The sequence below is a fragment of the Bubalus bubalis genome, chromosome 5, assembly GCF_019923935.1.
Source record: "Bubalus bubalis isolate 160015118507 breed Murrah chromosome 5, NDDB_SH_1, whole genome shotgun sequence".
NCBI classification, from domain to species: Eukaryota; Metazoa; Chordata; class Mammalia; order Artiodactyla; family Bovidae; genus Bubalus; species Bubalus bubalis.
The window spans coordinates 21,293,902-21,308,463 of NC_059161.1; the positions used below are offsets into that span (position 1 = coordinate 21,293,902).

Below are 14,562 nucleotides of genomic sequence, written 5' to 3' on the forward strand. Positions count from 1 at the left end.
CAAATGTCACAGGATAAAAAGGGAACTAAAGGATTCAAATTCTGACAAAGTTCCATTTAGAAAATGAAAAGATATGAAGAAAAAGGCAAAAACAAAAAAATCTTGATTTTAAAAACTACAGCAAAATCACAGAATTATCCATACTAACAAAAAGAGAGACAATAAATGATTGTTTTACCTACCTACAAAGTATCTATGACTAAATGTCTAGGTGCACTAAACAAACCCTACTGCTACAGTGTAAAAACACCAAAACAACTCCTGTGTTTCCAATTCTTTCATTAAATATTATTTATATTCCCTTAAAATTACCTATTTTAATTATCTAAATATCCACTGGTAAGTATGAAAAGGCCAAACAGATTCATTTGGTGAGAAACAGAAAGAACTGCTTTGATACTGACAGTAATTTCCTTAGTATGTAACAATTCAAGTGGGGTTTTTTGATGTCTCCCTTGTGTCAGCCACTCTAAACACAAGCCTGAAAATAACTTACATAGGCCGTATATAATTGGCTCAGGTAAATTAGCCTAATCCAACTTTACACACTATGCAAGACAACACCAGCAGTTCTGTGCACAGGACACAAGCCATTCAATACTGTTTTCAACCAAAACTGACTCCCTAGTGCCTCAACAGGACCATCTAACACTCTTTAAAAATTTAAAGCCAAGCAGTAAAACCAGAAACAACACATCAATCGACATGCCTAGGATTTTTCTACAACCACGCTAGCGCTCAGATAAATTTTATCTCTGTAAAACAACTTTGCTATCGCTTGGTTATAAAGAATAAAACTGTCTAATGACCTCTGACTATATTTTAAAGTACTTACTTAACAGTAAATGCAAGATGTTTTCTTTTATTGTAACACTCTCAATAACAAGTCCATAAATTACTGGATAAAAATTAGTAATTTCTTTCCTTTTGCATAGTAGCTTACCCAGTTTAGTGGCGCCCTCTGGTGGGTATTCAGGAAACTGACCCTCGGAAGGAACACTGACAGTTCTCCGCAGGCATCGCCCTTTGGTGGAATCCGCCTGCTGTTCTTGTCCTCCGTCCACAGGTATCTAGTAAACAAAAAAGAGATGAAGCTTAATTGTGCCATGAGTACCTTCTGAGCGAATGACATTTTTAGGTGATGATGGTAGGAGTGTGCAATCATCAGAGCAAAACAGAAGAAATGGAGAAATAAAGTCTACACAATGGTTAAAGTATTACTAACCCCTTTCAGGAAGCTTTTCTTTAAAAAAGAAAACGGAAAGATCAGGAAAGGTGAGTATGTAAATGAGCTTTCGTGAAGTATGCACAAATCACATCCAGGTGTGTATCTGCTTGAGGAGCTTGGAACACAAAAACAAGACACCCACACAAGTTAAGATTCTTTCACATCAGAAATCTGTTGCACGAGTTCTGTTGCACGAGTTCCAATTCTGCCCACCGTTCAGTAAGGAAATGGAAATACAACCAACCAGAATTCCAAAATTCTTGTAAAAGAAGGTTTTGTTAGATAAAAGTAGTAAAATCACCCAAATTTTCTCCAATTTTAGAAGCAAGCACTTAGAGATAGTTAATACTAGCATATATTCTTCCACAAGTGAGACTAGTTTTTGAAATTCTAAAAAATATTTTTTTCTGGCATTTTTCTTTCTGATTGTACATGTGGAATGAGAACTACAAATGGTATAAACAATGTTTGCTGCCATTAACTATTTTATAATTTACAGACCGGTAATCATTGTGAAGTAATGAGATGGCTCGAAGTTCCTTTTGCTTCCCCCAGTTTTGGTAATTGCAAAAGACCAAGTCATCTTACTTTGGGAGAAGGGCAAAAACTTTTCACAATGAGATTTTATTAGTAACCTCTATCGGAATTAAGAATAGTGTTCATAACATCTTAAATAGTTTGGCAAACTATGTCAGGAATTATGGTACCAAGGCCTCAGAATCATGCCCCCGCCCCTCACTCAAATGGACACTAACCGCCCTTATCTGAGTTTCAGGCTCAATCACAAAAAGAGGAAGTTACATAGGGAAAAACAAGAACTGGCTAGGGCCAAGCAGGCCCAAGATAGCGGAAGACCTGATCTCCGGTGGACCTTGATCTTCATTATTCATTCCCTGTTAATGTATTAGCATGCTACATGACACACCCACGAGCGCCATGACAATTGGCAATTGCCGTGACAACTGGAAAAGTCCATGTAAGGACTGAAAAGGAGTGCCCCTCAGTCCTGTGTACAAACAGCACCCTGTTCTCAGATAGCTCATGAATATTCCTCCTTCTCTTTACTCAATTCTGTCCTTTTTACCTCAACCCTTCTATATAGACGGTGTCTCCACCTGAATGAGGTTGAGAAGTTGATTTGCGAACTAAATTCTCAGAAGTCTCTATTTCTTTGGTCACTGAATAAACTATGTGCCATTCTATTCTCAGCACCAGTCTCGCTATTATTGGTTGTGTGAATCTGAGTGGAAAAAGCACCTCCTCGACCAAGACCCCTCGGCCTAGATTAGGACCCCGGTGTGGGTGCAGGCAACCAATTCGGCAACAATTAATCATAGCCTCTAATTCTTATGGCTCCAATACAGACATTTTTAAACAGATTTCAATAATGACTAGTATTAGGTTCCTACCATGCACAAAGCTAAGGAATTTACATGTGTGACATTATGAGGGAGCTATTATTATTATCCCCGTTTTACAGATGAGGAATAATTTATTTCTCCAGGTGATTACTATGGGCACATCAACTGATCCAGCAAAACTGGGATGGATACAAGCTTAAGTGTATCTGCTTCCTGCTTCGCCTCAGTAATTCAAGTCCTATGACTGCGTCAAGGGGACGATACCAAAGGAGGTTTTCTCTGCGTTACTGAGAGTCTGAAGAGCAATCCTCATGTCTTCATAGGACTGAAAATTTTCACACTTTATAAAACTAAAAATTCCCCGTTTCCTCATTGCTACAACTACAGTTACTGCTAGTGGAATTAAGAAAAGTAAAATTCTAAAACATAAGGGGATATCAAATAATAGCATCAGTAAAGACATTAACTCTTCCAAAAGCTCTGTAATAGAAAACTTGACGAACAGTAATCTAAGTCATCTGCCCCTTTCAGGATGGAAATGATCTCTACTTAAATAATTAAGAGTAGCGCCCAGAGGTTAAATAACCCCCTACTAGTAGGGAAGGTAAAAATGTATCCCCTTCCTGACGAAGGACAGAATGGAGGTAAATTTGGGGGAAAAAAAAAGTAGTTTGGATTTTTGAACAAACAGATGAACCTAAATAAACATAACTATTTTTGCAATAGTTCCCCCAAAATGCCTATTATCTGAATTAATGAAGACCTAAGCCACAGAGAAAAAAGGAGTTATTTTTTATATTTTAGGAGGGAATGACCTACTATCTTTTCTGTGGAAACTCATAAAGGCCATAACCAGGAAAAAGAAAGACATGGTTTCCATTATCACATATTTTATCTGTATCATATCTAAGAAGAGAATAAATAAAATATGTCAAGCATCTTATTTGGGCCTAAATATCACTCACAATTATATTCTCAAAGTTTCAATGCAGATTTTTTCTTTCCCACAGTTGAAACTTAAAATATGATGAATGATTTTATTCACAGCATCACTCTTCAGTTTAGGGCATTTTATTTCTGACTCAATATAAGGGAGAATAGTGTTTACTTTTATTCTAAATGTGTTTCTTAAGAATCATTTCCTTTTACAACACCATTGATTTGCTTCTTACATAAATTATCCTTTTAAAGATATTGACCTGCTTCTTAAAAGTTAGAGGTATAATATTTTAAGTATCTTCAAATGAACTAAGCAAGAGTTTTACAAATCTCAGCCACACAGCCAAAGAAAATTAGTTTTTAAAAAGACAGCTTTAAAAAAACAATTTTTTCCATTCCAATTGTCCTAATTTAGCTTACTAGCTCACATTTACTTGTATACTGAATTACTCTAAAAGTTGTGCATCTTTCAGGTTCTATAACATGAGAGAAATTTTTATCTTTCTTTCAACCTCTCTTGGCTTATACTGTGCGTCTTCTGACATTTCTTTTTCTTCAAGGAGAGTGGTGACCACCACTCTTTGGCTGCCTATTGTCCAATGTTTGAAAAATAGCTGCTATGTATATTTCTTGGTCCAGTCTTGTGTTGTTTGCAATGGGAGGGCTAGTCTTATACCAGTTACTCCATCACAGCTGATGCCAACAGCCTCCAGTTCTCTCTTATCCAAACTACTAATATAGTCTCTTTGTTGGCGATATTCTGCCCCTTAAATCTATTCTGTATGTGGGTTAACAGAGTATTTCAAAAATGCAATCGTAACCATGTCATTCTGAGGCTTAACAGCCTTCAGTTGCTCTCCTTTGCAGTGGTATTCAAAGAAGAGATGGTATGCTCGCTCGTATGTGGACGTGACAAGAAGGGTACCTCTCTGCTTCAGTTCAGTTCAGTCGCTCAGTTGTGTCCGACTCTTTGCGACCCCATGGACTGTAGCACGCCAGGTCTCCCTGTCCATCACCAACTCCAGGAGTTTACTCAAACTCATGTCCATTGAGTCGGTGATGCCATCCAACCATCTCATCCTCTGTCATCCCTTTCTCCTCCTGCCCTCAATCTTTCCCAGCATCAGGGTCTTTTCAAATGAGTCAGTTCTTCGCATCTCTGCTTCAACCACACTCTAATCTGGAGTTTACCTGCTGTACAGGGCTTCTATGTAAGCTTTTCTACAAAGAAAGGGTTGTTCTGCTAAAAGTGTCTTAAAACTACTATCTTACAGAGTAAGTACAAGGTTCCTGATATAGTATACCAGGTTTTCCACAATCTGGCCACTGTTTGGGTATCCAGCTTTGCACTTTACATTCTAGGAACACCAATTTGCTTGCGTTTCCGTAACATATTCCCTATGTTGTAGTTCAGTGCCTTTGCTGAGTTTGTTGTCTCAGTCTGAAATATTTTTTTTCTCAGTTTCTTCTCTATTCCATACCTGCCAGGTCACTCTGATCACCCTGAGACCTAGGACAGGCATTGCCTCTTCAGGAACCTTCCCTTCTATCAATCCCCTAAGGGCAGGTTAGGGCACATCTCCTGAGATTTCTCCAATAATACATCTTTCTTTGCCACTATACTTATACATGGGATCATAATTATTCATCTGTGCAACTGATTCCACATAAGTTAACAGCTTTACTTACCAGTAGATTCTCAAACCTTAAAACAGTTACAACTCACAAATGAATAAATGAATATTTGATAGGTAGATATGGAGGCCATTTTACACAAACGAAAAAATATAACATCAGCCAAGACGTTGGTAAAGATACTATTTTTTTTTACTTTTGGAACCTGGAGTTAGTCAATTTAGCTAGAGCCTCTTAAGGCGGAGAAGTGGGAGAGAATACCAAAATATATTATAACCACATGGGAGGGCTTTAATACCAGGCCATGCATAATTCAGGAAGCACTGGGAAACCATTCAAGATTTTAGATCAGAGGAATAGTGGTCTCTTAATTGGTCTGTCTCCTTCCTATCTTTCCCTCTTCCAATACATCCCACAGATTAATATTCATAACACATAACTCTGACCCCTTTCCTTTCTTAAGCTTCCTTTGGTAATTGGCCATTGCCAACAGCATCTTAATGACAACAGACTGTGGTCCTTTAGAATAAACAGATTTCTTTCTTTTATTCTATCCAGTTTACTTGTGCTATTTATCAAATGCCATTTTAAAATTATATATCCTATTCCCACAACTAAATTTGGTACTGGAGAAAGGAAAGAATTGTGTCTTATTCTCTGTAACTCTGAACAGTGAATTCACATACAGGGGCACATTATGTATCTGCTGAATAACTTAAAAGCAGCTCTGAATGAAATATGCCATGGGTAGTTTACTCCAAGATAAATAACACTTGATTTTAGTTATTTGTACAAAGCCTAACTGCTATTTTCATCAATATATCTGAGTGTAAATACTGCTTTCTGAAAGGAAGAAAAATATTTTTAAAATATTTTGAAATTGCATTATTACTACTTTGAAGCCTTTACATTAGCATCCCAGCTTTTAAAATTCCAGATACAGAAAGTAGAGTTTGAATGAAGGAAAAAGGAGCCATTCTTAATGGCTTGTTATCGCCAAAAGAAAGAAACTCAGAAATTAAGCTTTCTTTTGTACTTTTGTATTGGTTGCACTCCGGGGGGTGGGAGTGGGGTCATGATTGTCTTCTCTACGTTTCCCTCTGCTCCTTAATCTCTAGTTTACTTGGTCTTATCTCTTGCAAGCAAAATGGAATTCACATGGCCTCCTACGTCCTCTTTGAACCATGCTGGTGCCAAGCCAGCTGGGGCCTATCCTGGCATCCAGGCAGGGAAGTGTATTTCATAACACATAAGCAATGTTTGCTTGGCACAATTTGCATGAAGCAATTTACTGAATCAGTGAATCATTTCTCAAGGTGATATTCCTGGCAGACTCTCAGCATTCTGCCCAGGTCTATCCTTCTGCTACCTTCCCAAGCGGGTAACTTCGTGCATTCAGCACGCTTCCCATGTACATCCTCCCCATCCTGTTTCCACTGCTGACAGGGAACATGCAGAGTTAACAGAGAGCATTAAGAGATCCCACACACTGAATACATGAGTGAGACTAGACTAATAGAATCCTCCCACATTCCAACAGTGTCTGGCTAAGGATTCAGAACCCTCTTACTTGATCTTATTAACACAGCGATAAACACCCCCATGATTAGTTGATTAAGGTTTAAAACAGCTTTTTAGGATAATTTTGGCAGGAAATTCCTTCAACTCCTTGTTTCAAGGAATTGTGAATTGTTCAACACAAAACTCCAAGGATAAGAGTTATATTCCTCATGATCGTGTGGGTGGAATGTAAAAGAGTAACAGTGTATTCAGGTTCTTCCACTAAAAAAAAAAAAGATTTCTAGTCTTTTCCTACCATGAAATTAACAGAATGTTAAATAAAATTCAAGTAGCAGGTATAACCATGCCTTAACATTTTCTTATCCTAGAGACTTAATCCAGTTTTTCCTACTTAATAATGGTAGAACACACCTGTCTCAAGACATTAAACTGTTTCTGTAAACTTGTCATCCCCTTCCTGGTCTATTGCAGTAACATAACTCATCTATTTCCTTCCAATCCCTTTCACTCAATTTTCAACATGATCAACAGAGTTCCTTTTCTAAGAAGCAAATGTGATGTCATTTCCCTGTTAAATACCTTTCCATGATCCAAATCATTTCCAGAATAAAGTATAAATTCCTTAGCATGGCCTTTAAAGAACTTTATTCTTCACCTCTTGCCAGCTATCCGTCTTCCTTTTGCAAATTATATTCCAAGAATTCTGAACATTTTGCAGTTTGCCAAAGAGATGTGAAATGTTTCTTGACTTTGCATCTTTATATGTATATGGAATATCCTTCCCATCTTTTCCTCCAAGTGAGCTTCTGTTTGTCCCTAAACACATGACTCAGTAGTAAACTTCTCTGTAAATCCTTTTTTTGCTATTCTCCACTTTAAACCATATAGTATCCAAGGCAATATCTTAGTTAATCTTTCCCTTGTGGTAATATTATAATCCTCTTAAAAAATTGCATTGAGGTAAAATTCATGTACCATAAAATTAACCATCATAAAACGAGTAATTCAGTAACATTTAGTACATTCATGATGGTGTGCAGCCACCACCTCTGTTCCTAGTTTCAAATGGGTTTTAACTTTTAATTTACCTGAATGTGTTCCTAACAAAACTGCATTTTTTGCGACCACAATACTGCACACATAATAGGTGCTCAATAAATAAAGATGGAATTTCACATTCAACAACAGAAAAGCATCTTATGGATTTTTTTCCACTTTTATTATCCAATCTTAGAAAAAAAAAATATGTTATTACACCTAGTGTTGAGAGAAGACTTATCACATAAAAAAGAAAAGACAGAAGGTTCGGCTCTTTTCAAACTTAAATTTAAAAAAATGGATATTCAGAAATTAAAAGTTTATAATTTGGCTATTTCAAAATTCATTCAACAAATATTTGTTGAGAATTTACATATGTGTCAGGAACTGTTCTAAGTACGGAGGGATGCCGTATTGAACAAAACAGACAAAATCCCTGCCTTAGCGAAGGGCAACCCACTCCAGTGTTCTTGCCTGGAGAATTCCCTGGACAGAGAAGCCTGGCAGGCTACAGTCCATGCGGTCACAAAGAGTCAGACACAACTGAGCAACTAACGTTTTCAAAAGCTTATATAAAAGAGACAAGAAGCATGATAAATTATATAGCATTTTAGAAGGCGGTAAATACTACAGGAAAAAAAAAAATAAGATTCAGGTAATTAGATCAGAATTTCTGAATGGAGATACAGGGAGGGGTTGCAATTTTAAGTAATTTGGTCAGAGTAGCCATATCAAGCAAGTGACATACAAGCAAAGAGCTGGAGAAGGTGAGAAAGTGAGTCATGCAAATATCTGAGAGAAAAGTCAAGGCTAAGGTCTCAAGGTAGGAACGTGCCTGATGTGCTTAAAACAGGGACAAAGTCATATCCAAGTAAAGGTGTATAATGGGCAGGTTGATACATAAGTCAAGAAAAGAGTTGCGTTGGCTTAAGACATACAATTAAGATCATCAGCTTTAGAGGGCTATTCAAAGTTATAAGATTGGATGAGATTCCTAAAGAAGTGAAGTTCATGGACTGAACTCCGTAGCACTCTCTCATTGAGATCTGGAGAGCAGGAGAGAAATCTCCAAAGATGACCCAGAAGTAACTGCCAGAGAGAAAGGGAGCAAACTAAGAGAGCAGAGTGTCACGAAAAGCAATGTGAAGAAAGTGGTGCTAAGAGAAGGAATGAATGATCAGCGCATTAAATGCCACTAACTTAAAGATTAGGTAAGACAAGAAGTGAGAAGTGACCACTGAATTTAGCAATGTGGAGGTCACCAGTGAGCTAAATAAGCGCAATTTTCACAAAGCGGCGAAGGTTAGAGTGTGAATGAAGTAGGTTTAAGAGAGAATGGGAAGAGAAGAATTAGAAACAAAGTGGCTAGAAGTTTTTAAAAGTTTTTGCATGAAGAGAAGCAGAGAAAGGGATGGTAAATGGAGACAGGAGTGAGATTAATGCGGGCTTATTTTTTTCTTTTTCTCATGCAGAAATAAGAGCATGCTGATAGGAACAATCTAGCAGAGAGCAAAGAGTTGAAGATGTAAAAGAAATAAGGGAGAACTCCCGGTGATATATTCTTGAATAGGCAAGAATGGGCACAGGGAGGGGCTGACAGCTGGACCTTGGGTAATCCAACCACAGTGAAAAGAGGAAAATCAATGTATAAGGAAATAGTTGCTGGTGGATGTGTAGACATAGTAACAGAGTTCTCTTGAGTGCCAGAATTTTCTTAATGAAATAAGCAGCAAAATAACAGCTATAAGTGAGGGTAATAGAGAAACAGAGAGAAGGAGTCAGAATATATGAGGAAATGTAAAAAAATCATCTCAGAAATCATTCTGGATTGTGCTACTCAAAGTATAGTCCAAGCTCCTGTACTGCTCTGTTTTGTTGTACAAGTTGTTTAAACAATTTAACAACGTAGAAATTAAGAAGTGTGCTTTGTGTCACCAGTAGATTCATCTCATTTTACAGCACACTCTCTATAAACATGTACAATTTTTGTAATTCTATTTCTTCTTTTCTTATTATGACTATTGTTGAACTGCAATTTCATTTTTTTGTTAAATCTAATAAAAAATTTGGACTTAGACTTTTGTCTTTTTAAAACTTCATATTGCTTCACAATTCATATTATTGTGTTTTTTTATTCATGATGAAGTAGGGAAAAAATTGGTACCTCACCACACATAGATTGAGAGGGACGAGTCCAGGAGAGTTGGACAGTAATTAGACTAGGAAATGTTCTGTGATTGCCAAGGAGCATTAGAGGCTCACATGAGGTTTGCAGCCATTAGTTAAAGACCATCAGTGTGGTGGAGTGATTCTCTCCAGACACGTTATGCTCCGTGGAAGCAGAGCAGGATAGATGAGCAGCAGGATTTAACTGACCTATCACATTGCCAAGTGAATATGACATGATGCAAAAGGGGGCGGCGGGGGCAGCAAGGAAACAGTATGCAAAGATTAAAATAAGTGATCATGGAATTCAAGCTGGATGAAGAGGGAAGAGAGGGTAACAGAGGTATGAGGGACAGAAAAGTGACAAGATCAATGGCCCATAGGTCCCAAAAGGATTGAAAAATTGTTGGCAAAAAAGGATGAGCTAGAAAGATAGCAGGCGATGGTCAAATAGACAGGCACAATTGAGAATGTGAAGAAGCTGTAGCAATGAGGCGAAAAGATTCTTGGAGGAGAGGAGTTTGGGAAACTTAGAGCCAGTGTGTTGAAGGGATCATCTCTGCAGACACTGGAATCCTCACAAGTGAAGGCAGGAGTAGTGCTGGAGATAATGATGATGAGTCAGGAGCTAAAATCAGTATGAAATGAGGAGAAATGACGGTGTGGGGTGGGGCTAGAAGATGACTGTAACATGAGACTCAGAGTTTGGACTTTATAGGGGAAAAGTGGGTGAAGAAACAGGAAGCAGCCGTGAAAGGAGAAGGATGCCTCCCACAGGCAGCCTGGTATGAAGGCCATGAGAGGAAAACAGCCATTGCTTGACAGGACCTCACGCAAGGCAGTGTCCTCAGAAAGCTACAGGTTCTCAGGAGATCTAGATCAAGGAACTCCTTCAGAGAAGGGGTGAAAGAAAGAGCTGATTGGACTGATGACAGACTATGAGTTGCAGAGGGCGTAGTGAAAGAGTTGCAAGAGGTGGGAAAGGATGAGGGGAAGGCAGAGACAGAAAAGGGGGTTTACAGAGTCACATGGAGAGTAGAAGACAAGGGTTCCCCTGATGCCTAGGGCTACTCTTGATGGCTAGCATGTGGACATCTGGTAGAAACCAATACAATACAGTAGCACAATTATCCTTCAATCAAAAATAAGCAAATTTTTTTAAAAAGGGATAAAGTATGTAAGAAATCGTTTTAGAAATCATCATTCCTCATGGACAGTTATTTCATGGGACTAAAGGGGGTCCAAGCCTAGATTACTCAATTGATCATGGGTTACATCATGGTTCTCTCTAAGGCACGCTCCTGACCTTGCGCTATGTATCTTTAGGCTATTTGGTTCCTTACATTACTAAATTGAAGTAGATAAGGGCAAAAAGATGGTAAATGATTCGTTCCTATCACTCCATACTAATGGCTCTGATAAAAAACTGCTGACAGAGTAGATTGGTTTAAATGGGCATTCTGAATGATCTGTTTAATCAGATTAGATAATTAGAAATATTCTATACTAATATGTACCCTATCAATTTTTATTATGTAGCTACTTAATAGAAACAAAACAACATGTACCATCCTATTCCAGAAAGGGCTGACCTTTACTGAATTATTTTAATAAAATCAAATTTAATTACATTACAATACTGGAGAAGGGTCACAGGTAGGGAAATGGTAACAAAAGTAAGGGACATTTTCCAATGACTAGAGAAAAAGAATAACCAAGTTCATAGAGGGCACATTAGCCAGGCCCTTGCAAGTAAGTACCACTTATGAAAAGAAAAGATGAAAATCGAAATTGCTTTATTGGTATGACCTTGCCTTTACGATGTTAAAGAATGCTGAGTAGGAGAAGAGATGGGAAAGGAAAGGTACAGAGTGGGAGGAGAGAGAGAAGAGAAAAGGGTATAGGGATCCACAGGTAAGAATTAAGAAATGTATTTTTGGTGCTTTGCTTCAACTGAATTCACTTTTATGGAGGGATGACTTATGGAGCTAGTATTCTACTTAACGGCTTTCTAGTTATTTATATATGTTTTTAGCAATTCATCTTTCTCTTTCATTGAATGAGATCCCTTCTTCTCTTTTCCTCCCCATTATCCCTCTTCTTTGTCAAGATCACACTCATCCTTTTTTTATGCTGTGGAGGTTGGGAGCAAGATGGTTTTCTGGCCCTACCAAGTCAACCATCTGATAAATCACCAAGAGGCAAACAAATTATTGGATGTGGAAGAATGTGCACACTGTAACAGTTTGAGGAGTAAAGTAATAATGGTATATATGTAAGTGCAAGGGTTTTTTTACTTAGAAGCACAGAAAATTTACCTGGAACTCAATGTCTGTACTTAGTACATTCTGTCTCTCCAGATCTATTCTTTGCCCTTCTCTCCCTTGCTGTGCTTTAGGAAACAGATTTCTGGAACACATCAAAAGCAATCTTTTTCTTTGGCTTTAAGTTAGGTTTGGCCAGTAGGTAACTGGCAAGAAATCAGAAAGCAGGAAAAGAGAGCAGGCGTGTTTGTTCTCTAGTGTTTCCTCCCTGCTGGCCATTTTTGTTTTGGTAGAGGTGGTGTTTTCTTGTATACAGCCAAAGCTACTGTCATTGGCCCTCTTGTGCAACTACAGTTCTCTGGGTTCCAGAAAAACTGCTCCTTTCCCTTGCCCTGAAGGTCTAGGGTGATAACTGCTTTAATGTGTATACTATCACCCTCTGGTGGGTCCCTTTTGCTGCCATACCTCTGTATACTCCCTTCATTAAACTTCTTCCAATTAATCTGCTGACTGTGCCATTTGTTACTTGTAAGAAGCAAGATTGATATAATTTCTAATAGCTGTGCTGGGCTTAGTTGCCCAGTCATGTCCGACTCTGGGCGACCCTGTGGACTGTAGCCCACCAGGCTCTTCTGTCCATGGGGATTGTCCAGGCAAGAATGGAATGGGTTGCCATGTTCTCCTCCAGGGGATCTTCCCAACTCAGGGACTGAACCCAGGTTTCCTGCATTGCAGGTGGATTCTTTACCATCTGAGCCACCAGGGAAGTCCTTCTAATAGCTGTTGCTGCTGCTGCTGTGTTGCTTCAGTCGTGTCCAACTCTGTGTGACCCCCCAGACGGCAGCCCACCAGGCTCCGCCGTAGACTGATATAATTTCAGGGCCAGGTCTACACAATCCAACCCATTCTCATTCCAAATTTCTCAACTCAGTATCTCTTTCACTACCCCGTAGTGAATATCCAGCCCGGTCTTGAAGTCACTGCTTCGTGACAATCATGTGTTCATCACGACGACACCGGCAGCGCTTTGGAACCACTTAAGAGTCTCCATTCATAAAGCCTCCATTTTCATAAGTGTAACTCATCGAGATGCAAATTTAAGACTAGATTATTTTAGCAATTTGGTCAGAAAAGGGAAGTAGCTTTTCTCAGTAACATCCAGCCTCACCTCCTTCTCCTTGTTGAGCAACACCAGCTGGCTGTCTGTGAGGATGCAGTACTTCCGCTCCCATGTTGTCGTGTCGGTGTAGGGCGACTGGCCACAAGACAGACGGTGGGTAGGTGGCCCTTTCACATCTGTGTGACAGACACAAAAACAAAAGGGACAGATCACTACCATGCTTGGTAAATTCACATTTCAAATGGAAGGTGCTTCAAAATCAAGGGAGGTGGGCTAAACATAAACCTAAATGGTTAAGCCGAAAACTTAAAATTCCTCTGAAGAAAATATAAACAGTTTTTTGACAGAGGGAAGATTTTGCCCTATAGTCTGCAAAAAAAGAGGGCTGAAACACTTTGGGAAGAATTGTTAGTACAAATTTGACACGGTAATCACCAGTGGACATGCACTAAAATAATGGGAGATCACTTCAGGGCAAAACCAGTTATCACTCAAAAGGAGGAGGTGGGGGTGACTCAGAAACAAGAATAAAGGATAGATATCTTTTGGAAGAAGATGCTGCTTGCTGCATGTACACTCAAAGAGTACTGCTGAGCTTGAATTTAAAGAGTGAAGTTATTGGCAGCCTACATCTTCAAAATGGCTTTATTTTTGGTCAGTTGTAAAGATTTTAGAACTGGTTAAACTATAGCATCATATTACCACTAGAGGCCAGTAAGATCTTAAAAACAGACGATCTAAACATATTACCCTCAGGGCTCTTAAAGGTTGGAGGCATATAATATAATACCAAAGTTAAATGTTTCAACTATTCTAGAAGTCTCATCTCCTATGTTACTTTTTTTTTCTTTTATTGAGATATGACTGACATGTAACACTATATTAGTGTATAACATAATGAGTCAATACTTGTATACACTGCAGAACGATGATCTTAACAAGTCTAATTACCATCCGTCACCGTAATAAGTTAGAAAATCTTTTTTCTTTTGATGAGAACTTTTTGATTTACTCTCCTGGCAACTTTCAAGTATCCACTACAACACTGTAATCGCCATGCTGCAGATGACATTCACATGGCTTATTATAAGTGGAAGTTTGTATCCCTTGACCCCCTTCACCCATGTCACCCACCATCCTCTTGCAGATCATCATGCTGTTCTCTGTACTTGTGAGTTTTGTTTTCTTTATATTAGATTTTAGATTCCACATATAAGTGACATCACACAGTATTTGTTTTTCTCTGACTTATTACATTTAGCATAATACCTTCAAGGTCTATGTTGTCAT

At 38.5% G+C, this 14,562-nt stretch overlaps 1 protein-coding gene across 6 annotated transcripts in view; it reads right to left on the minus strand.

The window, feature by feature from the left end:
* The window catches only part of RASAL2 (RAS protein activator like 2), a 392,077-nt gene that overhangs the window by 183,861 nt on the left and 193,654 nt on the right, over window positions 1-14,562 (minus strand). For all 6 annotated transcript variants that reach the window (XM_025285580.3, XM_025285578.3, XM_025285577.3 and 3 more), the window contains exons 2-3: window positions 13,321-13,448; window positions 944-1,070 (exon numbers count right to left, since the gene is read on the minus strand). In XM_025285580.3, coding sequence (XP_025141365.1) covers window positions 944-1,070; window positions 13,321-13,448 — 255 coding nt within the window. The remainder of the gene's footprint in view (window positions 1-943; window positions 1,071-13,320; window positions 13,449-14,562) is intronic.